We start from the raw sequence: 25092 nt of genomic DNA, 5'->3' as shown, positions 1-25092 counted from the left end.
TGCCTCACGAGGCTCCGCTCCCCTCGATGGTAGCGACGGATGACGGCAGACGGGGCGCGATCTCGGGTAGGACGACAGAAGATTTGGTGACTGCGATAGGCCAATGGCTGCCATGGAGGGGACCATGTGAGATAAGCTACAACTAAGGTAAGGTAGGGCTCAAAAGCTAGGTAGGTGGGATAGGCAGGTATGGGAGAGGTGGTTACCAATCCATGTGCGTCGGATGGTAAAATTAGTAGAATGGCGCCAGCGACAGCCTTGCCAGTCGGTCGGTGTTGGTCGGAGGCTGCGCTGCTTTGGTTTGGATCCGATGGGGCCAGATTGGCTGCAGACGGGGGAGAATCTGCCCTTTCGACGACTTGCCATGGTCGTTGTTATAAGGCTGAGGATTTTCTCTTGCTGCCTGCCCCGAATGGCAACAACTGGCGGCAGTGCCTCGATCTCCGAGTCATTTCTTCATCCTTCCACCCTCGTTCAGTCATTTTCTCTGCTTTCTCATTCGCCAATCCCAGTCGAGGCTGAGGCTCTGTCTCTACTCGCCCCACAAGGGCTAGTGACGATTCGCTCGCAAGCTTCAGAGTGCCAACGTTTTTGTTGCCAAAATGGGGTCGCATCAGATTATGAAAAAGCCAAAGAAGCTCATTGTGTGCTGTGATGGTAAGTTTTGAGTACCTCTTTCTCTCTTCCCGCCGTCTTGTCCATTTGCAACCCTGCATCGCCGTGCTGACTTCTTGCAGGAACATGGATGGACTCGGACAACGGCATCATAAACGAAGGCACCTGGCTGTCCCCGAAATGGGAACTCCAGACGCCCTCCAACGTGACACGCATCGGACGGGCCATTCTGGTCGAAGACTCACAAGACCACCCACAGATCGTCTATTACCAAGCAGGCGTGGGCTGCGGCACCAGCTGGGTCGACCACATCATCGGCGGCGGCATCGGAGCCGGACTGTCGGAAAACGTGCGCGAAGCATACAGCTTCCTGGCCAACAACTACACCGACGGCGACTCCATCTACCTGATTGGCTTCTCCAGGGGCGCCTTTACGGCCCGCTGCATCGCCGGCCTGATTGGCGGCATGGGTTTGCTGACCAAGAACGGCTTGTCGTACTTTTCTCGTGTCTTTGAGGACTGGCAGAATGCTGGACAGGAAGGCTACGATCCCTCGATCAAGCTCGATCTGCATGAGTTTGAGCTTGACAAGGTCGATACCACGAAGGTGGATGAGTATTTGGACGGATACAAGAGGGAGCTTATGGAACTGAGAATGGGCCTGACCCGTGACGTCAAGATCAAGGCGGTTGGAGTCTGGGACACTGTCGGTAAGTGAAGTTCGGTTTTGCTGTTTCAGCTCAAGTGATATCAAGGCTGATTCACGGTCAAAGGCGCCCTCGGCATTCCTACTACTCCGTGGCTTCAGAGCCTCGGCGTGCCCGCCTTTTTGCATCCGCTCCACCCCTACCGCTTCATGGACACGTCACTCGGAGACCACATTGAGTTTGCATTCCAAGCGCTGGCCTTAGACGAGCGGCGAACGGCGTACAGTCCGGCCGTGTGGTCGCGGCCCGAAAACTGCAAGACGGTCGTCAAGCAAGTGTGGTTTCCGGGCGTGCACTCCAACGTCGGCGGCAGCTACGAGGACACGGGGCTGGCCGACATCACGCTGGCCTGGATGATGGACCAACTGGCGCAGCCGGCCGTCGGCATCGAGTTCGACGAGACGTACCTCGCCAAAGCCTGGGCGCAGAACAGGGACTTTTATGTCGAGCAGAATGCCGCCGCCGCCGCCGCCCATCAGCGCGCTCGCACGTTGCCCACGTATCTCGCTCACCACCACTCGACCACGACTAACTACGTCGGCATCAACCGTCGCCCAACGCCGCATCCGACGCTCAATCCGCAGCCAACACCACCACAGCAACCACCGCGCAGAAGACACACGACCAAACACCACAACGACAACCTCGACCCGACGGGCCCGCACTGGGGCCTAACACGCCTCTACAACAGCGCAGCCAGCCTCACCTGCCTAGCAGGCCTCGCATCACGCACGCCCGGCCTGTACGCCGCGACCAACTACAGCACGGGCAAACCGGACTTCTCGCGGCCGCTGCGCGACACGCGCGAAAGCATCCACAGCAGCGTGCGCATCCGCCTCGCCAGCGGCAGCGGCCGCTCCTACGACGGCAAAGGCACGTATGGCGCCGCCGCGCTCGTCAAGGCCGGCTACGTGCTCGAGGCGCCCGGCGTGCCGTTCCGCGACGACGAGGACCTGGACAACGAGGGCCCGGCGGCGGCGCTGCTCGCGCTCGACGTCGAGATCAATGGCGTCCCGCGGACCGCTGCGGAGCGCTGCTGGCGCTGGGTCCTGTACGACGGCGCCGATCGCCGCGCCGGTGTCGATGTCGAGGAGATGCGCGTGCGCAAGGTGTTGCGGGAGGAGCCGCTGGGCCGCTTTGAGCGCGCGCTGCTGGCTTGCGACAAGGTCATGTGTGCGCGGGTTTTGGGGGATGCGGGTGCGCCTGATGGGCTGCTGTAGGCTTGGTTGTGCTGGTGTTGTTGTTGTTGTTGTTGCTGCTTCCTTTCCATCTTTTCCATCCGATCTCCCTTCTTCTTTCTTCGTTTTTCTTTTCTTTTCTCTCTTTCTTTTCTCTTGCTCACGTTACGGCTGGCGCACGGAAGAGACGGATAGAAGCACGCGACGCGACGCGGCGCGATGGGCGTGGAGTTCCTAGAGACTGACTGGCGGTATTTGCTACCTTGCTAACCTGCTACCTTGCTACCTTGCTACCTTGCTACCACATTGCATGTCGCATGTAGAATCTCCCTTCCAGGAGCGGCGTCAGGGCTTTTCATTTTCTGCATCTGCATCCATTCTTAGCTAAGGTATCGTACCGCATACGTAACCGGTTCTCAGTGTTGTAAGCAACGCAACGCAACGCAATATCGACTCTGATTGCGTGGAATTGCCCAGCGCAACTAGCTACGTCAATTGCGTTGCGCAATAAAGAGGTTAGATTGCGTGGAATCACTTATATTGCTTTAATTTACCTTCCTATATAATTTTCCTACCGCCTGGCAGAATTTTGAAAAAGCTGATACCACTTAGAAAAATTAAGTAATTATTTCCTAAAAATCTTACTAATCTACCAAGGATTTCCCAGAATTTCCTATAATTCCCTAGAATTAACCCTTAAGTAATGAGGGCAATAAGGGCAATCTATAAGAGTAAGTAATTGCATTAACGTTACATTATAAGTAGGCTTAATTGCGTTGAGCTACGCAACGTTGCGCAACGCCATAAAGCAATAAGAGCAATCTTATGGAATTGCTTACAACACTGCCGGTTCTTCCTGACCTGTCTGTCCATTGATAACGCAGTCATTGCTTCATGTGCGTGCGGTGATATTTGACAAACGATAGAGTTGTTTGTGTGTGTGTATGTGGATGAGGTAGGTAGGGTTTATGGGCAGAGATAGATGAACACGTCCGTCGACGAGGGTAAGGGTATATAGATACAAGTACGCATGCACGCCAATCCGCATTCTCCCTTCAAGGACACGCTGTGCGTGATCAGCGACAGGCCAGGCCGACAGGCCGACCAACGCGCAAACAAGCAAGCAACAACTCCTCCAGTAAAGACCAACCAAAGGCGAAGGGAACGAGACGAGGCGCGGCCGAAGAGCAAACAGAACCAGGTGCTATCTGTGTGCAGTAGGTAGCCGCCGGCACTCGGCTAGCACTGGGTCGCAGTGCAGACAGACATGATCAGATAGACGGGTAGACAGTCTTCTCTCCACTCGCAAGGGAAGAAAGGTAAGTAGAAACGAAAAAGAAACGGGGGGATCATGAGCCACGCACACAAACGACGACAAAGTGCTCCTCCCATCAATCAGACATCCGCTTGATAGCATGCACAAAAATAGGACAACCGTGGCAGACAGACGCTACACAAAAACCCACCACCAATCAGCCAGTCCATCGCCAGCTAGCCAGCCAGCCAGCCAGCCAGCAAGACAAAACTCCAACGCGCTTCTTTACAAATTCCCAATGACGACCATGAAGCGCAACAGGCCGTCGCCCTTCTTCCGCACGCCGCGCTCCTTCCAGCTGGCCGAGCGCAGCGCCGCCTCCGCCGACGACGACGCAGAGCCGGCCGCCGCCTCGGCGCCATCAATGTCCATGGCATCGGCCGGCACAGTCGCAACGAGGATGTCGGGGTCCTGCTGCTGCTGCTGTTCCTGGGCCGCCGCCGCAGCAGCGTCGTTATTGTTGTTGTTGTTATTGGTGGACACAACCGACGCGGCGTCGTCCAGCATCAGCGTGCTGCTCTTCCACCCCCAACTCTGGCTAAAGTTGAACTTGTCGGGCGCGCTCTCGTACACGGACAGCAGCCGGCCGCCCTTGGACGGCGAGTAGATCTTGAAGTACGTCTTGATGGTCGGGCGCGCGTCAATGTACTGCGGCAGCGCCGAGTTGTGCGCATCGTGGCCGTGTTTGGCGAGCGCCGTCGACGCAGAGCGCCCCAGCCGCGGCGGCAGCGCCGTGTGGATCTCGGTCGGGAACTGCGACTGCTCGTCTTCTGACGTGTCGCCTGCGTGCGCGCCGTCGATCTCGGCGTCGTCGTAGACGCTGCGCGACGAGTGTGCCATGTTGGCCGGCAGGTCGAGGCTTTGGCCTCTGCTCTGGCTCGACGCGTCGCCGTCGCCGCTGCTGCCCGACCCGTTGCCGTCTTCGCCTGGCTGGCCGACGCCAATCATGGCCGTGGCGATTTGCTCGGCCTGTCTTTCGCGCTGGCGCATCTCGCGGCGCAATTGCCGCCTGATGATGTCTGCATCCTGATCTATGCGTCTGTACCAGGCTTCTTGGTCGGATTCAGGGAGAGTCTCTTGGCTGAGCGATGATTCTTTGACGCGGTGCAGGTAGACGCCGAGTTGGTTGCCTTTGTTGGTCTTGACTTTTTGAATGTAAATGTTCCACAGCGAGCCGGCGTAGAAGACGCTGCGGGAGTACACCCGCTTCTTTTCCTTGAGTAGACGGGGGTTTGGAAACTCGGCGGCGAAGCGAAATGGCGGAAAGTGAGTGTAATATATAGCCTTGCGCCGAGCTTTGGGGCTGCCGTCTCTGGCGCCTGAGCGCAATGGAGTGTGGGTCCGATTGGCATCAGGGGGCGCCGAGAAGTCATTCGCCCACTGCACGTCTTCAGGCTGCAATGTGGCCGAAAGACGCGACGAGTTGCTGTGGAGAGACGCTGAAAAGATCGGTGAGGCAGAGGCTCCCACGACTATGTTGCAATCGCTGTTAGGGATCCAAAACTTCCGGGGCCTGCCGTTTGCGTCCCAGCTACCCGAGTCCATGTCTTCGTCCTCTTCCATTTCGGGAACTTCTCTGACTGCACCCTTGCCCTTTGCAGATTGTGATGCCGTCATGCTCGCCTTGAGGTTTGCACGTCTCTTGTCTGCTCGATGGCTGAGACCGAGTTCCAAATCTCCAGATTTTGCAGCAACCACGCGCTGTCGCAGCTCCATTTGCATCCAGAGTGCATTTGTAATGGCCTTTTCCGAGACCATGGGCAAGTCGAAGACGTCACGAGTCTTTCGGATTCCCTGGAGCTGTTCGAAATTCAAATGGATGTAGTGTATGCCTTCTTCCAAGAGCACAAGCAAAGGCTCAATGTCGTGGTGAGTGTAGAGCGAGAGCCACCTCTGTTGCCCACTAGGGTCTTGGCCCTGGCCAGAGACTGTGGTGATGTAATTTTGTCGATAGACGCTGTCGAAGCGCACTGCCATGAGACCCAGTGCGTCGGGAGCCTTGGTCTTGCGCGTCTTGGTCGAGTCGATCAGACCCATCGCAATTGCTGTATTCTTGAGTTTGCGATTGAGGATTCGCTTGGCCAAACGCCACCTGTAGTACTCCCCGAAGACGAAGAAACCGTCTCCACCCACGATTTCGCGGATGATTTCGCTGGGAATGTCGTCCCAATTCGAGTCCAGCATTTCAAATCCGTCGCGACAGAGCATGGCCTTGGCAGATGCTAGTATTCTCTCGCCAGCCCGACCATAGTATTGGAGCGTGACCAGTTTAATCAGCGGAGCCAGACCGTCGGGATGCATGCGACGTAGGATGGCATCGATGCTAACTTCGACCAGGTCTTGCATGTCCAGCCAGCAGGCAGTTGCGAAAAGACCCAGACAGTGGTCATCCTCGTCTTGAGAAATGTCACCGCCGTAGAGACGCTTCAGCGTAAGCTCAAAGGCTGCTTCGGTGATGCACGTGTCGATTTCCTCGGGATGTAGTTCGACTTGGCCTGAACGGCTCTCACGCCAAGGTCCTGTGAGCATTGATCTGAAAAAGGGGGCCTGATCCAGAACGAGACGATGGAGCCTGTAGCTCTTTCCAAAGGCAATAATGGTGATGTCGGAGTGAACTCCCTCGATGAGGCCTCGGTCAAGAAGATGGCGCGGGAGCGGGCCAGCCATTGTAGGATTGGCAGCTGCGGCTGTTAGCAAGGATGTGGGGAACACGATGGGAAGAAATTACAAAGAGTATTGTGGGAAGAGGAATCCATTCTCGAAGACGCCTGTCCAGGACCAGAAAACATGCGACTCAGGTGGGCCGGGGTATCGTAATCGGGACGGATATGGGAAAACCTATTCACGTATCCCACGGGCACACTGGGATCATCGACGGCCTTTTCGGCGCTGGCGACGGGCGTAGCCTGATCAGAGCGAGGGGCATCAAATGAGGAGTTCCACGGATTACTGGAGGGGTTCAGGGACGAGGAGGGAGCAAAGGAATAGGGAGTGGGCTCAGAAGCGAACAAGGAATTGGAGGCAGTCGGGAAGCTGTTTTGAGGGTCCATGGGGCCTGAAAAGAGGCTCTGGGGCCGGACGGGCTCGGGGTGCTGTGACGGCGAGGTAGGTTGAGCATTCGTGACTGATGTCTCGAGGTTCAGGTGGTTGACTTGTTGGTCCATGTCATGAAAGGCTGCAGGATGGCGTCGAGGTACAGGTGGAGGCGCAGGAGAGGGTAGTGCGGAGAGGGTTGGAGAATCATGTGGAGGGACGTCGAGGAGAGGTTAAGAAGGAGAGTGGAAGCGGAGTCGGTGTGTGTGAGATGGGAGATGGCTTGTCGCGATGCGACAGAGGTGACGTGCGTCTGCTACCAATGCAGGTGACAGGAAGGCACCGCCCCCGCTTCCGCCACCCGACGACAAGTCGACGACTCGACGGGACTCGACGGGACTCGACAAGTCACAAGGATGGCGCGGATATGCAAAAGACGTCGTGAACAAGCACGTAGCGATCTTTAAGCCGTGGGTTTGGCTGCGGATGCGGATGCGGATGCGGCCCGTCGCGCGTGGAATCAGGTGCTGCAGCAGTACGACGAGGCGAGGCGGCACGGGGGGCGACTTGGTGACGATGACGGTGACGGTGACGGTGACGGTGCCGTTTTGCTTTTGGTGGTGGCCGGAAAACGAAAGGCTGGCAGCAGATGTACCGCTGTGTGTGGTTGATGCGTGGTGTGGTGCGTGAAGCCTCACCCACGGCTCCCGTCCCGTTGTGCCCTTCTGCCTTATCGATAAGGCCATGATGGTCGACTGGGACTTTTGTCGCCAAGACGTGAACCCTGCACCATTTCCAAAGAGTCGTGCCACCAATCGTCGCCTGTCCATTTCTCTTCCTCTTCCTCAGCATCACCATGGCCTCGTTGCTACACCAGGCCGTTCCCGCCTTGAGGCGCGCGGCTCCGCGTCTCTCCAAGGAATTCTTCACCTGCTCTGCACGACTAGCTCCCGCATCCGCCGCACCACTGCCCAAGCCGCTCCCGCAAGGTCCCGTCTTCCGCGCTCTGCGATGGCAATCGACCCACGCTCTCAAAGGCCGACAGAGCCCGCTGGGCGCATTGGCGAACGAGCTGCGTAGAGACGCTCCAGCCAAGGCTGTAGAGAACGTCAAGAAGAGCAGCTTCCCTGAAACCAGCGACAAGAGCGTCGCCTACTGGCTGCTCGGAAGTGCAGTCAGCGTCTTTGGCATCGTCGTCTTTGGAGGCTTGACCAGGCTGACCGAGTCTGGGTACAGCTCCCTCCACTCCTTCTCTAAACATCGCTACTCTGACACTCGACAGATTGAGCATCACCGAATGGCGCCCCGTTACCGGTTCCCGTCCTCCCATGTCCCAAGATGACTGGGACTCTGAGTTTGCAAAGTACCGCGCATCGCCCGAATTCCAGCTCCTCAACCCCCGCATGACTCTCGAAGAATTCAAAAAGATTTACTGGATGGAATGGACACACAGGCTCTGGGGCCGCTTCATTGGCATCACCTTTCTGCTGCCCACCATGTACTTCATCGCCCGCCGCAAGGTCTCAAAGCCCATGGCTTGGAAACTTGTCGGCATCTGCGGCATGATCGGCTTCCAAGGCCTCATTGGATGGTGGATGGTTGCGAGCGGTCTGAAGGATGACCTCTTTGCGCCTGGCAGCCACCCACGTGTCTCCCAATACCGGCTGACTGCCCATCTGGGCGCCGCCTTTTTGGTCTACTGCTCCATGATCGTCTCTGGTCTTTCTATTCTTCGGGAACGTCGCTGGGTGTCTGACCCTGCTGCCGCGGAAAAGGTTATTGCCACTCTTCAGCACCCGAACCTGCGCCCGTTTAGGCGTTATGTCTCCGCGCTTACCTGCTTGGTCTTCGTCACGGCCATGTCTGGAGCTCTTGTTGCCGGGCTTGACGCCGGTCTTATCTACAACGAGTTCCCGTGGATGGGTCTTGGCCTCACTCCGCCAAAGAAGGAACTCTTTGATGACTTTTACAGCCGCAAGTCTGACCGTTCAGACCTCTGGTGGCGCAACATTCTCGAGAACCCGTCGCTCGTCCAGCTGGACCACCGCTGTCTTGCCATGACCACTTTTACTGCCATCATGGCGTTGTTCGCGTACTCTCGTTTCCACCCTCGAGTTCGCGCTGCGGTTCCCGCCAGCGCCAAGAAGGGTCTGACCGGTGTCGTTCACATGGCGTGGGTCCAAGTAGCTCTGGGTATCAGCACGCTCATCTACATGGTCCCCACGCACCTTGCTGCGACACACCAGGCGGGCGCACTCGCCTTGCTCACCACATCCGTACTGCTGTGGAGCCGGCTGAGAACGCCTGGCAGGCTGGTCAAGATGGTCAGGACGAAGAGCGCCTCTACTTCGGTCAACAAGGCGACGCCGTACCTGGCGAAAAATGCCGCACCGAAGCGGTAACGTGCTATCGAGGGTAGAGCAGCATTATAATGGCGTTGGGATCTCTGTTTTTCTGGAAAAGACTTTTAAATATGGCTGTATATCCACATTTTGGGTTGTGTAGATACCTCTCCACTTCATCGAATAGTTCTGTTTCTCCTTCCAGCCATTCTTCTCACAGCCTCTTCTTTCGCCGTCCGAGTCACCTTTTGCACAGCATCTCCGCCCGGAATTTCTCCTTTTCTTTCCCGTCTGCCTCCAGACAGGCCGAAACAGATCGTCCTGCAGCCTGTCCATCTTTCTTGCGCCATCCGGCGCCCGTTGTCTACTCACCTACTTTGCGGCGTCCTTCTTCCACCCCGCACTCGTTTCGTCAACCGACGAAACCGCAAGTCCGCGTGCGCCATGCGGCTCTTGCCCCGTCCGTCTGCGGCGCCACGACTAAGTCGTGTCGTGCCGTGTCAGGCGTGCCAAGACTGATACATTGCCTGACTAGATAGATTGCGGGTGTGCACGCACTACTCCAAGGAGCCTACATAGCACAGCGCGGCGGCAGCACAGCACGCGACTTGCATGTGGTGGCGGGGCTGGGTAGGAGTAAGAGTAGCACATTGGACCCTGCAGATTATTGCGAGTCTTCTGCATGGCGGACGGACATCTATCTCCACTGCACTGCACCGCACTCCACTCATCCATCACCCGCCTTACCCATCCCATCCTATTCCACGCCCTACATTCCACAGCAACCGCTACGCCCACCCACAAGCATAGCTTACGCCATCTTTGTGGCGCGGTCATTCAGTGGCTCAGTCGCTGACTCGCTTGCCTAGAGCGATGCTTGCTTGCTTGCTTGCTTGCTTGCTTGCTTGCTTGCTTGCTTGCTTGCTTGCTTGCTTGATTGGAAATGGCGTGCGTGCGTGCGTGCATGCATGCAGCTGGATCGGCCCGCTCGCTCGCCTTACTCTCCATTTAGGAAGAGACGTCGCGAGACGAGACGAGACGGTTAAGGAGTAGGCGCGCTTCTCTGGGGATGCTGGGTGCTGCTGGTTGGGTAAGAGGGCAGGGATGGAAGGAAAGGGGGGAAGAGGGGAGCTGCAGTCTGCTGTAGCTGGCCAGTTGTTTGAGCATTTGTGTGTCTACCTGTCTGTGTGTCTACCTACCTGCCTACCTACGCTTGCGAGTTGCGCCGAACGCGTACCGCGAACCACTGTGGCTGGCTATAATTATGGCTGTGGCTGTGGCTGTGGCGGGCGGAACACTTGACTGACTGACTGACTGACCGACCAACTAACTGAGGTGGTCTCGTGCACTGGAAACATGGCTCAACTACAGCACGTACATGCACATAGTGAGGATGACAGAAGAGGGAGCAATAAGGAGGGAGGTAAAAGCACGGCGAACTCCACAACACAAGCATCCCAACGGCCACCTCCCATCCCTTCCACCACTTTGTCTTGTACTGCATGACTGTTTAAGTGGACGGACAAGGCGAGGCGAGTAGAGGAGAAGGCGGTGAGATAGCACGACAGTCGGTGGGGTAAAGTAGGCGAGAACTGAGTAGGGACCTAAGGGGAAGGGTTGGTCAGGGAGGAGCACACAAGGCCGGCGGCAGGAAGAAGCGACAAACGAACTAGTCATGGAGATCGCGCTGCCTGTGCCAGGAAGCGAATGCGTCATTTCACGATACGAAAGCGGGCGCCAAGGAAGATCGGGGTAGGGGTTGGCGAGGGTCGCAAGCACGGAAGCACCTGTCCAGCAGAAGAAGCCGAGTGTGGGAAAAGGGAATTATGTTTAACACATTATTTGGCCCCCCGTACAATGTAATATGTATGTACAAGAAGTACTACCCGGCAAAAGGGTGAATGATAGAAAAGATCCTAAGCCTTATAGAAAACGTACACTCCTTGCGTCGTATATCCACTCTCACTCACTCCCTACACCGCCGCCGCCGCCCATGACTTGACATGCATGTACAAACAGCAACTGCATCACACTCCTCGACTCTCGACCCCTTACGACGACTTGGCCGCCTCAATGATGACGTCGGCCGCCTTCTCCGAAATCATGTAGATGGGCAGCGCAATGTAGTAGCCGGGGATCTTGGGGAACGCCGACGCATCGACGACGCGCAGGCCCTCGACGCCGCGGACCTGGAAGTCGCCGTTGAGGACGGCCGACTCGTCGTCGTCGGCGCCGATGGGGCACGTGCACGAGGCGTGGTGGCCCCAGGCCTCGTCGCGGACAAACTGCTTGAGCTGGTCGTCCGACGACACCGACTCGCCGGGCCACACCTCGGTGAAGCTGCCGTCGAGCGGGATCAGGTCGTTGAACGCGTTGCGGCTGTACTTGAGGCCCTCGAGGATGGCCTCGAGGTCCTCGTCGCCGCCCTCTTGGAAGTTGTTCATCAGGATGTCGGGCATCTCGAGCGGGTCGGCCGACTTGAGAGTGACTTCGCCGGCGTTGTTGCGCGAGTGCGCCTTGAGCGTCAACCAGGTCCAGGCGTTGCCCGTGGCAGTGGCGTTGGCGAAGAAGTTGGGGTAGTAACCGTTGAAGTAGGCGGGCCAGCCAGCAACAAAGAGATCAGCTTCGTTGTTCTCGGCAACCTGGGACTTCTTGACGATAGCGAGGGCGACACCGTTGGTGCTGTAGGAACCCTTGCCAATGGCGTTGTTCTCCCACTTCTCGAGACACGGGTCTTCGCCTTCCAAGAACGTGCAATCCTTGAGCAGGTCCAGCTTGGTGGGCGCCTCGCCGATGATGGGGATTTCGTAGCGGTCCTGCATGTTCTTGCCAACACCAGGAAGGTCAACCTTGACGTCGATACCAAACTTCTCGAGCTCGTCCTTGGGACCAACACCAGACAGCTTGAGCAGTTGAGGAGTGTTGAAAGTACCAGCAGAGAGAATGACCTCACGAGTAGCCTTGACGGTTCCGGCGGTTCCGTTGGCGGTAATGGAGCCAGACTGGCGGCGCGGGTCGGCGCCGTACAGACCCAGGCCGGTGCGGAAGTCGACACCGACAGCCTTGGGCTTGCCCGAGGTGCTGTTCTCGAACTTGACATTGGTGACGAAGGTGTTGAGCTGAATGTCAAGCTGGTACTTGGGAGTGCCGTCGTCGTTGACAGCGTTCATGACCTCAAAGAGGAAGTCGATGGGGCTGGCACGCTTGTACTCGGGGATCTTCATGGCCAAGGGGACCTGGTACATGCCCTCGTCCGCGTCGCGGGTGGGGCCGTCGTTGTTGATGTCGCGGAGCAGGACCTGGGCCAGGCCGGTGACGGTGGTGACGACAGACTCGAGGATGCTCTTGCCCATGCCCGAGGCAGCAGCCAGGACGAGAGAAAGGACCTTGAAGTCCTGTGCAATCAAGCTGAGGTCGGTGACAGACGTCTCGAGCCAGCCGCTGAAGCCGTGGCCCGTGATGCTGTTGGGAAGGTAGCGGACCTTCTCGAGACGCTCAAAGTACTTGCGCATGTTGTCGGGGGCCCAGCTGTCATCGCCAGTAAGTTCCTGGATGGTACTCCAGTCACTTGCGTGCGGGTAGACGGTAATCAGGGCGTTGTGGGATGCGCAGCCACCAAGGGAACCGACACGGGGGTACAAGATACCCAGGGGCTCGGCGCCCTCGGGAGGGTTGGCGCCAGTGTAGCGACTGCCATCAGCATTGGTGTAGACGAGCTTGGTGTCCCGCCCGTTCTGCGTCTGGTTGTCGTAGTGGCGGACAAAGTAGTCCCACCTCATGGGCTCGTACTCGGCAGCAACTGAGTGCAGCGCAGGAACGTTGAACTCGGTCGTGTTGTGCTCATCGCCACCAGCCTCGAGGAGAAGGACCTTGTGGCCGGCGATGGCGAGCCTGGCAGCCAGAGGAGCACCACCGGGACCCGAGCCGACGATGACGTACTCGTAGTCTTCGAGAGTGGTGGTGTTGGCATCGGCGCCTCTGATCATATCGCGCTTCACATTTGCACCACGGTAAGGAGTGTGTTGGGAGCCATCGCTGCAATCAAAAGGTCAGAGGGGCATTTCATGGCTTGACTCGTGAGGGAGATCGTACATGAGGCGGGAGGAGGCGAAAGAGCTCAAAAGCGAAAGAACGGTGAAAGCCTTGAGGACGATCATGATGGCTAAATTGGTATGTCCAGTCTTGACTTGCTAAAAAAACAAGGGTCGGAATCAAAAGAAGGACAGCAGTAAGACAAGGGAGAGCCCAGAAGAACGAGTGACTGGCGCTGGCGGTCAGGCAAGAAAGGAGCCGGCAAAGTGTTTATATTGTCGTCGACATGGTGGTTTCTGCACGGCTGTAGACCGTACAGTGGAGACTCGTGGTGAGCCGGCATGCCGAACGCCTCAAGGGGCTCATGATGGTGATTGGGATCATCGGACTGGAGAGAGCATCATCAGCAGACGCGAGATGGCGCGAGTTGTCGCCGACAGGGAACACGACGTAGAGTATGGGGAGGCGGATCAGCAATTTGCCGGGGCGTGCTGAACGAGCATCAAGGGACGCAAGGCGGCAGGGCGGGAGCGGCAAAGATGCCCGTTGTGTGTAGGTGTTGAGGACGTGTCGTGGTCGAGGCGCGCAAAGGGACGTCGACGGCCGGGCGCAGTAGTCAGCGCGTCTGCTGGGTTCTTCCCAGCCGCGCCGACGGATTGGTCCGCCGCTCCGACCACGACTCAGCCCACAACACCATCAACACCACTCACCGTCCAACATCGCAGGCCTGAGCTCTCCAACTTGTCCAGAGCCGCTGATCTTGTGGCTCTGCGCCAAATCTTGCCTCCGGCCACCTCAGCCGCCCCCCTTGACCCGGTCCCCCGTCCTGGCCGATTTGACGCACACTGCTGAAAATCCCCCCTGGACGAGACGCAAGCATAAGAAAAAAATTAAGCCCTTCATGACTACCTGCTCTACTCGGGCTTATCGCGGGCTCTTCGCTGCGGAATCGCCTCCCCAGAGCCAAGATGGTCGTGCCCAGGCCTCCAGTCGTATTGCCGACGGTCAATTTTGACGTTAGCGGACTTGTTCAAGACCAACGTGCAGATAGTTGAAATAGTCCCCTCGATCCCTGGGTCAGGGAACCATCCGCTTCCCTTTGTGCTGTTCTTCTTCGTCCTTGTCCGACCCCATTCTCTCGTTACGAACAGGACACTTCTCGCTACGCGCCAATCATGAGGTTGTGGACCACTCTGGCCATGTCGGCCGCCTTCTTTGCTTCGGCCGTACAGCCGGTAGCCGCTCAATCCTCTGCCCTTACGGCCCTTGCAAAGGAGATGCCCACCTGTGCTGTATGTTGCCTCACCTGCGAGTCAGAGAAATCTAATCTGATGTTTCAAAGTTACTCTGTCTAAAGACCCTTCTTCCAACCTCCGAATGCGCCACGAACCTTAATCAAGCCTGCCTTTGCTCAAATGTTCCGTTGAACGCTCAGCTTACCGTTTGCGTTGCGTCCAATTGCACGATCCCAGAGGGCCTCCGTAGGTGACCCCCAACACCCGGAACACTTCGAAGTCAAGTCACTAACTGGCTCGCAGAAACCAAGAATGTCTCCCTCACAGCATGCGGCGCCGAAGTACGTGACCAGAGTAGTACATTCACTGCCATTGGTATAGTGGGCATGGTTGTTGCGTTCCTCGCCTTCCTCCTCCGCATGGCCGCAAGTCTCGGCAAGACTGGCCGCGCAGTCAGTTGGGATGACTGGACGATGCTGTTGCTTGTCATCCTAGCAATTCCCCCAGCTGTGTTTGCTCCTATTCTTGCCGACAATGGTATGGGTAAAGATATCTGGACTCTGACTCCTGAACAAATCACCAACGTACTCCATGTAAGTGAACCCTGTGGACCAACACTTGGCATTTTGGGTTCTAACATTGAGCCAGTACTACTTCTTTGGCGAAATTTTCTACGTCGTTGCCCTGGGTATCTCGAAAATATCCGTCTTGTTCTTCTACCTCCGAGTCTTCCCGGCCAAGGATTTCCGCATGATCATCTACGCCACCATGGGCGTCTGCGTGGTCTACTGCATCGTTTTTGGTATTGTCACTGCCTTGCAATGTAGCCCAGTCAGCTACGCCTGGACGCAGTGGGATGGTCTTCACGAAGGAAAATGCAACGACATTCACATCCAGGGATACGTCGCCGCCGCCGTCAACATTCTCCTCGACGCCATTGTCATGGTTCTTCCTTTGAAGCATCTTGCTGGCTTGAACATGGGCATCAAGAAGAAGCTCATGGTCATGGCCATGTTCAGCGTTGGTATCTTCATCGTCTTGACTTCGATCATCCGCCTGGAATCCCTGGTCCACTTTGCCAACTCTCAAAACATTACCTGGGACTACTTTGAGGCCGGCTACTGGAGTTTGATTGAGGTCTACGTCTCCATCATTTGCGGTTGCATGCCTGCTCACCGCTTCCTGTTTGCCAAGTTCTGGCCCAAGATCAAGGACACGGTCAACAGCACCGGCAAGAGCACCGGCACATCATCGACTAGCCGGAGCGCAACCCAGCTCTCCGTCAAGCCCAACAAGGGGGACGAGACCGATTTCGTTCCGCTCGTTGACGTTGAGAGCCGCGGTGGCCAAACCACTTCCGAGGGCCACAAAGAGTCCTGGACCGTTACATCGAACACGGTTCACACGTCAGTCACGGCTGATTCAAGGCCCGACAGCTGGACTATGGGCCAAGGCACGCAAGGCAGAGAACATGTCTAAGAGATGACCTGGATGCATGATGTGGGCGCTTGAAAATTCCGACTGGGTTGTTCGGTATATCAGTTTAATTTCTTGTCATTTCTCGACAATACCCGGAGGCTTCGACTTTGCCTCTACCACTTGGTTTCTTGGTTTCTGGAGCTACATTCAAATGCGATCCTTCTTTACTTGCTCCATTGGTCAGTTCTCGTTATTTCTGTATCTCTTGCCACTCTTCCGTCTCCCATGGGTAACACTTTCCGCGTCCGTATTGGATTCTTACGCAACAGACGGCTTTAAACTTCAACATTCGGAGATTAGTAGCACCCAGCGGAGTGTGCTTTCTGGCCACACACGTGGGAATTAGAAACGATGCAGTTGAATATTGGAGCCTGTCCACAATTGAACTTCCAGCTTGGTCTTCAGCCGGCTCGTGGTGTTTCTCACGTGGACTCAAATGGCTCGTTCGTGGAGGACGGTTTCCGCGCCGGCAGTACCGCGTACAACTCTCAAGTTGCCGGAAGGCTCTGGGATCCGTAACCGTAAAAGTCATCGATCAACGAGCCAACGGCGATAAAACCACAGGCCAGGGATGCACCCCTGTGTCGATGGGACATTGGCGTTTACCCGGTCCAAGCACCCGTCTTCTTCCCTGCCAAGGCGGCCCGAGCGCTGGCCTTGTTCACACCGCAGCTCATGCCTTGACCTCTTCTCCTCCTTTCCCCAACGTCACTTTTTCTTCATGGTCTGACTCGACCCTCCGCCATCTCTAGCCTTCTCCGGAATCGTGCGGCAGTACAACTCCGGCCTTGTCGATGCTTGGGCTCGTTGGGCTTGATGCCCCCCCCCGTTGTTGCGACATGACGTCGGTCAAAGCCACCCTTCCTCTACTGAAACCTTGAGATGCATCTATTTCCTCATACTACCGCCTTTGGTAGTTGGGAACCCTTGTTCTAAAGTCGTCGAGTCTACGCCGCAACTCGCCTCTTCCCGAGCCTCGTCCCGACCCGGCAGAACTCGCAAGCATTTGCCGGCGAAAGCCCAAAGGGACCACGCGCCAACTCCTTTTTGCGCACAAAACCCAAGGCCTGCAAGTGCCCCCAGTGATGAACGGGCAATTTGGCAGCCTCCCTGCTCGCGAATCGCGGAAAACCCCGTCGCTGATTTTTTGCCCGCTAAGGACTCGTCCCGACTCAGCTCAAGGCGGTCTCATCTTCTGCCCTTCTGGAAGCAGCTCGATGAGGAGAAGATCCAAATTAATTATGACTCGGCACTGGCCCACGAAGGCTAGGCGGACAAGGCTTCCTCCCCACGTGCCACCCGCGTGGTTCGCGGCTACGGTTTCCTGCTTACAGCCCTGGTTTCCGAGGAATCTGGTTGGCCCCACGAGCTTCCAAAGCCTCGGGGGCCGCGGTAACGACTCCCAGAGCCTAGGTTATGCTGCAAAAATGAGCCGCAGAGATGCTGCCGTAATTGCGTCGCGTCTTATTTGTTAGGCCCAGGTGCCAAGTGCTCCTACTCCCCTATGATGGTTGCCATACTTTGAGGCCGCTCTTGTGTTTAGTCCTCGTCACCTCTGCCGACCATTGTCTCTCTTTTCCTGGCTTTAGGACCACCAATTGCACTCGCTTTAGTCATTCCTTGATCTTCTGCGGCATCGGAGGCGCGTTTGGTTTAGTTGTTTATTTAATACCCCTTCTTCAAGATGAAGCTTGTCAACTCTCTTTTCCTCCTTTCCTCGCTCCCGACGGCATCACTCGTCGCCAATGCCTTTCCGACGTTTGACCCCCGCGCTCTCTCACAACTCAACCCCGACACTCTTTCGGATGCTCTCGATCTGGTGAAGAAGCACCGCAACACCAAGCGATTGTCGCTGTTGTCGAACCTGACTTCCCCGGTTGAAACTACCGGCGACCATGCATTCCAAGCCCCGGACTTTGACGCTGGAGACCAGCGAGGACCTTGCCCAGGTCTCAATGTGCTGGCAAACCATGGATACATTGCCCGCAATGGTGTGACTAGCGTACGTGCTCGTCTCAGGGTTCATCGAGAATAAGGACTCACTCGAGGCAGTTTCTCGAGGTTGTTACGACCATCAACGAAGTCTTGGGCATGGGACTTGAACTCGCCACCGTGCTCGGTGTCATGGGCACCGTATGGACTGGCAACCCGCTCTCGCTGAACCCCGGATTTTCCATTGGTGGTCCAAACGACGAAACGAACAATCTCTTGGGCAACCTCGGAGGCCTTTTGGGTTCGTCAGCCAAGCAAATCATTCGAGAAATGGTTGAAATTGACATGATTCGTAGGCACGCCTCGCGGTCTTCAGGGCTCGCACAATTGGATCGAATCCGACGCGTCTTTGACCCGCAATGACCTGTACATGACCAACGACTCCTGGACCATGAACATGACGCTTTTCGAGGAATTCTACAACATGGCCGATGAGGATGGTGTGCTTTCCATGGACATACTCGCGCAGCAAGCTGCCAACCGTTTCGATTACGCCGTTGCACACAACCCGAACTTTTACTACGGTCCCATCACTGGAATGATTGCACGCAATGCTGGCTACTTTTTCTTGGGCCGCTTGCTTGCAAATCACACTGAAGAGCACCCCGAGGGAATTTTGAGTAAGCATGGTTTCAAACAGAGAATTCGGCTCCTGCTGACATTGCACAGCTCAGGATATTTTCAAGAAATTCTTTGCCGTCGTTGACACCGAGGATGGCAAGATGGAATACAAGCAAGGCCACGAGACTTTTCCCGACAACTGGTACCGCAAGCCTCTTGAATACGGCCTTGTCCCGCTGAACCTCGACATTGTGAGCTGGGTCCTCAAGCACCCGGAGCTCGGCAGGTAAGATACTCGGCTTTTTACAATGCGCAAGTGCTCACAAAACGGCAGCGTCGGCGGCAACACCGGCACCGTCAACTCATTCAGCGGCCTCCAGCTCGCCAACATCACCGGCGGCGTCCTCGACGCCACGTCGCTGCTCGAATCCAACAACCTGCTGTGCTTCGTCTTCGAGGTGCTCAAGACGTTCATGCCCAATTCGCTCTCACCGCTCATGGCCACGCTCGAAAAACCCATCGAGATGGTCACCGACGCCCTTTCCGCCCCGCTCTTGAGCCTCGCTTGCCCCGCTTTCAAGGACATGGAGGTCGGCGGCCAGAGCTTGTGGGATGCTATCCAGGAGCGCTATCCTGGGGCCAAAACCGCGGGGTCCAGCTTGTAAGGGAAGGTTGCGGGGACTTGTGTGGGGGGGATTTGCAGTCGTTATTGAGGGCGGTCAAGGGGTTGTGGATGGTCGGCTTGGGGGCCATGTTTATTTCGACCACATGGGAGGTTCGCTTGAGCTGTCCCACGAGCGACGGCATTTGTCTTTGGTTCCAATGGACAAGACAACGGCTACTCCTGCGGACGTCATCTGTTTCGTGGTCCTACCCATCAGAAGCTCATCAACGCGTTTCGCTGGATTCCACGATTTGGCCGATGTCGGGACAGCCTCTCTAATTTCTATACACCACCACATCAACTCTTAATTTCTTGAATATCCCAAACAAGCGGGATTCTTCGTTTTTATCCCTCGCTCTCGCGCCAGCCATGCCCAAAATCAAGCCCGCAAACCAACCCACCACCCACCACATGAATACCTCAATCCACATCCCCCTTCCCCCTTCCCCCTTCCCACCCCCACCACTCAAAAACGAAAAAATCAACACCACCACCCCGGGCATCCACATCCAACCAGCGGCCCCCCGGCAAACCCAATTCCCGCGCCGGTCGATCACGCAACTCTCCCCCTTCCCCGTGAGCGCCAGGAACACAGCGCAGCGAGTCAGTAGCCAAGTGACGCATTTCCACGACTCGTTCGCGCGGTGCGTCCGTCCGCCTCGCGGGGGGAAGCGGGCTAAAGCGCCGCGAAGATGTGCGGGCCGCGCGTGCGGTGGACAGAGTGGTGGTGGATGTGGTGGCGAGGTAGTCGTCAGTCAGTGAGCTAATGACATAGGCAGCCGTCCGTCACATCGCACGACGCGACAAATCTGAAATGGCAAGGCGAGACTCCTCCACCCACTCCTACTCTAAGATGGGGAGGCAATATCTCGGCGCCGCGCCCGCCACCACACACCCACCCATCTAATCTCTCCTTCACATCTACGATCATCCTCCCTCAGCACATACATATTGCGACCACCGACGGTCAGGTCAACCAGCCTCCCCTCCCTCCCTTTCTCATGCCCATCCTACCCTCCCAACACATCCCAATAACTCAAAATGCCCACCGGCGGACGACGACTTCCTCCGAGCCACCTCCCCGCCTGCTCCGAGCCCGGCCTGGGGTAAGTAAGCCAGGGGGTCTCAGCGTCGATCGGCGTGCGCGCGCGGGCGGGCGCCAAGAAAGAGCGATTGGCGGCCAAGGGTGCGCGCGCATCGTCGGCAGTGAACTGGTGATTGACGCGGTGGAGTGGGGTGGGGCAGGTTTGGGCGGGTTTGGTGATTGACAGGGGAGATGGACGGGGAGGGCTTAGGGTGGTGTTGGTGCTGGAGTACAGTATTTAGGGTGGAGTGTTGCGCTGTTGGGTGGTAATGGTGGTAGCCTTGAACGAGATGTCTTTCTGAGGGACCATCCAAGAGCGCTGAGCAGGACTCAATTGTTTTCACGGTGCGGAAAGAGAGATGTGGACGAGTTTTCCAGACAAACACTACGAGCCAGCTCTCAAGTCACTAAATTTCTCAACCTTCAAACCATCCGCAAGTCCTCTCTTGCCCTATCACTTTCGTGCAGAAGATTCTTGCTCCAAGTCCACATCTTCCCGATTAATACCAGAACCTACCAGTCTGTCCAAACTCTATAGATCCTCGCCATCTCGCTCACTTTGCCCTCATCAATCAAGTCCACGCTCGCCAAGTTGCTCTCTGCTTCAAACGTCTTACAAACCTTGAATTTGGACACCGCAGCCTTTCAATCATTTGATTTCGTACATTTCTCGCCCCAGCTCCCTCATCATCCATACGACTGTGTCACTCAAAGCATTGCGGTTGACTATCTAGATCTACCCACCCAAGGCCTTCGCTTTCATACAGTTGCCCCCAAAATATCACGCCTAGACGCAAGCAGCTCAGTTCGGCTCTGAGACTTTTTACACGATTGATTTAGCGGCATTTCCCAAACCAAACAGAAACATCGCTCCTCATCCGCCTGCCTATTCGTCTTTTTCATCTACGTCTATATGCGCGTGAGCAGGGAGAGAGTGTGCGCTGCGCGGAGTAGGGAGGCGACGAGCCTGGTGAAGTCAAGCTCCCTGTTACTTTGCGTCCAGGGCGCGTTCATGGCTCCGATGAGCGCTTGATCGTGCCTACCGCCGACTATCTTGCTTGACAACCCCCAGTCTACCCTTCAGTGTCACTGCGAATTCAAGTATGGCAGGAGAAATATGGAGAAACTCGATTAGTTCCAAAAACCGCTATATCTGATTGTTTCAATTGTCCTTTGCAGACCATTACAAGAGACATGACGTCAATTTGATAGACAAAGCTCCCTATGTAGCACTGCTTTTGCCTTTCCATCTACCATACCAGTCTACAGCTCAATAACACGACCTCACATCCGACTCTGAGACAGACTTGCATCATGGCAATTTATTCCACAACCGCATCAACTGCACAGTCGTTCAATTTACTGCCCGAACCACTCGCCGCCGATCCAGCGGTTGAGCATGTCGAGCGAGGCCTCGGGCTGATCGAACGGAACCATGTGGCCGCCAGCGTGCAGACGCATAAAGGTAAAGTTGCCAGAGCTCTTGATCTCGCCAATCTTCCTGCCGGAGCCGCCGAGCTTGAGGTCGTCAAGAGGCAGAGGGGCAAACTTCTTCTGGCCGGGCCACTCGAGAGCCTCGCTCCAGGCCTTGTTGCCGAGCCAGTTGCAGATGAAATCGGCATCACCCTAGATGACTGTCAGCAATGGTAGCGCTTATCAGTACAATGGTACTCACAGCGTAGATCAAGACGGGGATCTGCTCAAGGATGCCGGGAACCAGGCGGTGGAAGGGCTGCATCCAGTCGCCCTGGAACAAGAAGTTGCGGTTAATGTCAAAGTTGCAGCTGTCGTAGCTGGAAACCTCGGCGCCGAGAGCCTTCATGACATTGTCCTTGTTCAAGTAGTCCGAGATCCAGCCCATCTCGGTGTAGCAGAGGTTGCTGCTGTCCTCGCACTTTCCGCGGACGTCGTAGACGTTCTGACCAGTGCGTTGGTAAGGACCAATCATGGCGTTGTTGCAGTAGATGGAGGCGGGCACGCAAGACCAGACGCTCTCGCTGTTGTAGCAGCTCTGGATCAGGGACTGGCAGCGGGGCAAGGCGTTGTCCATGGCCTGGCACTCGCTCTCGCCAAGCACAGCAGGCCAGCCACCCTTTCCGCAAGCCATGGGCCTGTAGTACTCGTACTGAGTCAAACCATCAGTGAGACCGTTGCCGATCAGGACCGACTTGAGGTTGATGTTGCGCTTCTTGTGCGAGAGGATCTCGGAAGCAAAGACGGGAATGTAGTGGCCGGCATAGGATTCGCCGGCAATGTGGAAGTCCTGGCTGGCGTATTCGGGGAATTGCTTGAAGAAGAGGGTGAGCAAGGCGTAGACGTCCTTGCCGGCGGCGACCGTGTTGCTAACGGAGCTGCCAGAGTAAGAGTAACCAACGTTGACGGGTTGGTCAAGGAAGATGACGGAAGCATTGCTGTTCCAGGAAGCCGGGTTGTACTTGACTTCGCGTTCCTTTGTGACGGACGAGGGACCGAGCTCCATGAACAGGCCAGTCAGCGAAGAGCAACCGGGGCCGCCGTTGAGCCAGAGGATGACGGGGTCGTTCTTGGGGTCGTTGCGGGACTCGAAGAACCCTAGCGAAGCTCTGTTAGCCCAAGCTGACAGTCCGAAGGTGTTGGGGAGACTTACAGTAGAACAAGTGCTTATCGTTCTCATCATCATCAAGGTATCCGCTGTACTGCTTGACCGTGTCGACGCCGAGAGACTTGGGGTCGACCTTCTTGGTGCGGAGGCTGTAGGCATCCAGCCTCCCGTCGACATCACGCTCCTTCTCGCCCTTGCTGTTCTCGACCCAGACGCTCTGAACGTCGGCACCCTTCATGACGTGGTCCCACTCGGAGTCAGCCTTGCGGGTGTGCGGCTTGGGGGCCGACGAGAAGCCGTTCTTCATGGTCTGTTCGGTGGCCTCGGGGAACAGCATGGTGAGCTCGTCCCAGACCTCACGGAACTCGGCGTTGTGGTTTAGGTGCTTGAGGGCGTCATTCCAGCTGGGGAGCGAGCCCTTGGAGTCGGAGCCATCGTTGGAGGGCTTGGTGTTCTTGAAGACCTGCTGCTGCTCGGCGAGCACCGTGGTGGCAGCTCCGAAGAGGAGGGCGGAGGTGGCGACCTTCATGGTGCAATCAGCTCGGAGAGATGATTAGAGGTCGGCAATGGATGAAAGGCAGGAGCAGTAATGGAAATGGGGATGAAGTGAACGAGATGGGATGGTCTCGTGAGGGGAGAGACGGGAGTGATGACGAAGAGGAAGAGAGAAGCGCGGGTTGGGAGAGAGTCAAGAGTGGAAAGCTAAGCTAAGCTCCGCGAGCAGTGACGGGAGGTGTGCCTGACGGGCGAGAGGCTGGGGTCTGGCGCGTGCACCTGATAAGGCTCTTGGCCTTCCCTATCAGCTCTAGCGCCGCTTCGACGTCACCAGCTGTGGCTGACTCCCGTCGGTCTGACCTCAAATCTTCCAATTGAGCCTTGCCTCGACATCAACTTGACATCCTCTCCTCGCCCACACGCACAAACACCGCCAAAATGCCCGTGGGAATCAAGACTGTAACGTCCCCGTTCCTTGCATTTTCATCATCCCCGCTAACTTGTTTCCAGCCTGTCAACCAAATCAAGTTGACCAATGTTTCACTTGTGCGCATGAAAAAAGGTCCGTCCAAAAACCAACCACACCACCTCGCGATCCGCCACCAGCCCTCCTAACACCGACCCCGTTCGCAGGCAAAAAGCGCTTCGAAATCGCATGCTACAAGAACAAAGTGCTGGAATGGCGCAGCGGCGTCGAAAAGGACCTGGACAACGTGCTGCAGATCCCCAACGTCTTCATCAACGTGAGCAAAGGCCAGGTCGCCAACAAGGAGGACCTCTCCAAGGGCTTCGGCAAGGACCGGCCGCTCGACGACATCATCCTCGAGATTCTGAACAAGGGCGAGCTGCAGGTCGGCGAGAAGGAGCGCAACGCGCAGCTGGAGCGCGTGCACAACGAGGTCGTCGACATCGTCGCCGGCCGCCTCGTCGACCCAAAGACCAAGCGCGTCTACACGACGGGCATGATTGAGAAGGCGCTAGACCAGCTGAGCTCGGCGACGGCACAAGCGCCCGCCCACCAACACGCCAGCGGCACTTCGACTCCGACGACCACCGCCTCCTCGACCGCCGCCGCGGCAAATAACGGTGGCGATGCACCCGCACCGCCCAAGAAGGACCTGCCCCGCTGGAGCGGCGTCACGACGAACAAGTCGGCCAAGTCGCAGGCCCTCGAAGCCATGAAAGCCCTCATCGCGCACCAGCCGATCCCCGTCGCGCGCGCCCGCATGCGCCTGCGCATCACCTGCCCGACCAACATCCTCAAGCAAGCCGTCAAGAGCGCGCCAGCACCGGCACAATCAGCAGCACCCAGCAACAACAAGGGCAACGGCGCAAGAGGCGGCAACAACAACAAGAAGGGCGCCAGCAAAAATAACGACGACGACGACACCGCAGACGGCGAAGACCAAAAGGCGCCCGGCACCGTCAAGGACCGCATCCTGTCGCTCGTCGAGCAGGTCGAGAACCAGGACGTGCTCGGCGACGAGTGGGAGTGCGTCGGCTTCGTCGAGCCCGGCGCGTACCGCGCGCTGACCGACTTCATCACCACGCAGACGAAAGGCCGGGCGCGCGCCGAGGTGCTGGACATGGCCGTCATGCACGAGGATTGAGCGCGGAAGGAAGAAGAAGGAGGTGGCAGAAAGCCAAGGAATAAACAAAGAAAAGAATTGGAAAAGACCATCAGAGCAGGATATCAAAAAGGAATGACAGCGTGGGGCGTTTGTGGCATCGACAGGCATTTCGAGAGCTTCTTCATAGCAGGAGTTGGGACGGCGCAAG

The 25092-nt window shown here is 56.8% G+C and overlaps 9 protein-coding genes across 9 annotated transcripts; 5 read left to right on the top strand and 4 right to left on the bottom strand.

The window, feature by feature from the left end:
* Positions 1-602: 602 nt before the first annotated feature.
* On the top strand, positions 603-2542 carry J3D65DRAFT_669430 (uncharacterized protein; the record flags this gene model as incomplete). Its single annotated transcript, XM_066803199.1, has 3 exons — positions 603-657; positions 738-1325; positions 1389-2542. 3 exons carry the CDS (start codon positions 603-605, stop codon positions 2540-2542), a joined length of 1797 nt encoding a protein of 598 aa, XP_066654084.1.
* Positions 2543-4040: 1498 nt separating this feature from the next.
* J3D65DRAFT_555359 (uncharacterized protein) lies at positions 4041-6482 on the bottom strand (the record flags this gene model as incomplete). The annotated part of the gene is made up of 2 exons (XM_066797225.1): positions 4041-4166; positions 4302-6482. 2 exons carry the CDS (start codon positions 6480-6482, stop codon positions 4041-4043), a joined length of 2307 nt encoding a protein of 768 aa, XP_066654083.1.
* Positions 6483-7694: 1212 nt separating this feature from the next.
* J3D65DRAFT_630983 (cytochrome c oxidase assembly protein-like protein cox15) lies at positions 7695-9663 on the top strand. Its single transcript, XM_066800876.1, has 2 exons — positions 7695-8078; positions 8131-9663. The coding sequence occupies exons 1-2, from the start codon at positions 7705-7707 to the stop codon at positions 9248-9250; spliced, it is 1494 nt and encodes a 497-aa protein (XP_066654082.1). The 5' UTR covers positions 7695-7704; the 3' UTR covers positions 9251-9663.
* On the bottom strand, positions 9664-10088 carry J3D65DRAFT_630982 (uncharacterized protein). Its single transcript, XM_066800875.1, has one exon. It carries the CDS (start codon positions 10025-10027, stop codon positions 9722-9724), a length of 306 nt encoding a protein of 101 aa, XP_066654081.1. The 5' UTR covers positions 10028-10088; the 3' UTR covers positions 9664-9721.
* Positions 10089-11003: 915 nt separating this feature from the next.
* Positions 11004-13795, bottom strand: J3D65DRAFT_630978 (uncharacterized protein). Its single transcript, XM_066800874.1, has 2 exons — positions 13283-13795; positions 11004-13225 (listed from the first exon to the last, which is right to left on the bottom strand). Exons 1-2 carry the CDS (start codon positions 13345-13347, stop codon positions 11242-11244), a joined length of 2049 nt encoding a protein of 682 aa, XP_066654080.1. The 5' UTR covers positions 13348-13795; the 3' UTR covers positions 11004-11241.
* A 103-nt stretch (positions 13796-13898) lies between these two features.
* J3D65DRAFT_592362 (uncharacterized protein) lies at positions 13899-16306 on the top strand. The gene is made up of 4 exons (XM_066797804.1): positions 13899-14514; positions 14565-14703; positions 14761-15050; positions 15106-16306. The coding sequence occupies exons 1-4, from the start codon at positions 14398-14400 to the stop codon at positions 15934-15936; spliced, it is 1377 nt and encodes a 458-aa protein (XP_066654079.1). The 5' UTR covers positions 13899-14397; the 3' UTR covers positions 15937-16306.
* A 1314-nt stretch (positions 16307-17620) lies between these two features.
* On the top strand, positions 17621-19154 carry J3D65DRAFT_604739 (Chloroperoxidase; the record flags this gene model as incomplete). Its single annotated transcript, XM_066798298.1, has 5 exons — positions 17621-17956; positions 17989-18169; positions 18225-18548; positions 18598-18775; positions 18824-19154. 5 exons carry the CDS (start codon positions 17621-17623, stop codon positions 19152-19154), a joined length of 1350 nt encoding a protein of 449 aa, XP_066654078.1.
* A 2149-nt stretch (positions 19155-21303) lies between these two features.
* On the bottom strand, positions 21304-23567 carry J3D65DRAFT_652382 (carboxypeptidase Y-like protein A). The gene is made up of 3 exons (XM_066802452.1): positions 22864-23567; positions 21913-22808; positions 21304-21863 (listed from the first exon to the last, which is right to left on the bottom strand). The coding sequence occupies exons 1-3, from the start codon at positions 23345-23347 to the stop codon at positions 21597-21599; spliced, it is 1647 nt and encodes a 548-aa protein (XP_066654077.1). The 5' UTR covers positions 23348-23567; the 3' UTR covers positions 21304-21596.
* A 184-nt stretch (positions 23568-23751) lies between these two features.
* J3D65DRAFT_669423 (UPF0023 family protein) lies at positions 23752-24923 on the top strand (the record flags this gene model as incomplete). Its single annotated transcript, XM_066803198.1, has 3 exons — positions 23752-23772; positions 23824-23875; positions 23947-24923. 3 exons carry the CDS (start codon positions 23752-23754, stop codon positions 24921-24923), a joined length of 1050 nt encoding a protein of 349 aa, XP_066654076.1.
* Between the last annotated feature and the right edge of the window lie 169 nt (positions 24924-25092).

Source organism: Phyllosticta citribraziliensis (assembly GCF_038025025.1).
Source record: "Phyllosticta citribraziliensis strain CPC 17464 chromosome Unknown J3D65scaffold_8, whole genome shotgun sequence".
NCBI classification, from domain to species: domain Eukaryota; kingdom Fungi; phylum Ascomycota; class Dothideomycetes; order Botryosphaeriales; family Phyllostictaceae; genus Phyllosticta; species Phyllosticta citribraziliensis.
This window is presented reverse-complemented; position numbering and strand designations above follow the sequence as displayed.

Bases quoted from the DNA above. Each gene is read 5' to 3' on its own strand.
- J3D65DRAFT_630982 (XM_066800875.1), bottom strand. From the start codon at position 10,027: ATGACCGCGCCACAAAGATGGCGTAAGCTATGCTTGTGGGTGGGCGTA.
- J3D65DRAFT_630978 (XM_066800874.1), bottom strand. From the start codon at position 13,347: ATGATCGTCCTCAAGGCTTTCACCGTTCTTTCGCTTTTGAGCTCTTTC. The intron at 13,226-13,282 runs GTACGATCTCCC...TTTTGATTGCAG, and splicing joins TTCGCCTCCTCCCGCCTCAT to CGATGGCTCCCAACACACTC.
- J3D65DRAFT_652382 (XM_066802452.1), bottom strand. From the start codon at position 23,347: ATGAAGGTCGCCACCTCCGCCCTCCTCTTCGGAGCTGCCACCACGGTG. The intron at 22,809-22,863 runs GTAAGTCTCCCC...GAGCTTCGCTAG, and splicing joins CGATAAGCACTTGTTCTACT to GGTTCTTCGAGTCCCGCAAC. The intron at 21,864-21,912 runs GTGAGTACCATT...ACAGTCATCTAG, and splicing joins TCCCCGTCTTGATCTACGCT to GGTGATGCCGATTTCATCTG.
- J3D65DRAFT_630983 (XM_066800876.1), top strand. From the start codon at position 7,705: ATGGCCTCGTTGCTACACCAGGCCGTTCCCGCCTTGAGGCGCGCGGCT. The intron at 8,079-8,130 runs GTACAGCTCCCT...GACACTCGACAG, and splicing joins ACCAGGCTGACCGAGTCTGG to ATTGAGCATCACCGAATGGC.
- J3D65DRAFT_592362 (XM_066797804.1), top strand. From the start codon at position 14,398: ATGAGGTTGTGGACCACTCTGGCCATGTCGGCCGCCTTCTTTGCTTCG. The intron at 14,515-14,564 runs GTATGTTGCCTC...GATGTTTCAAAG, and splicing joins AGGAGATGCCCACCTGTGCT to TTACTCTGTCTAAAGACCCT. The intron at 15,051-15,105 runs GTAAGTGAACCC...ACATTGAGCCAG, and splicing joins AAATCACCAACGTACTCCAT to TACTACTTCTTTGGCGAAAT.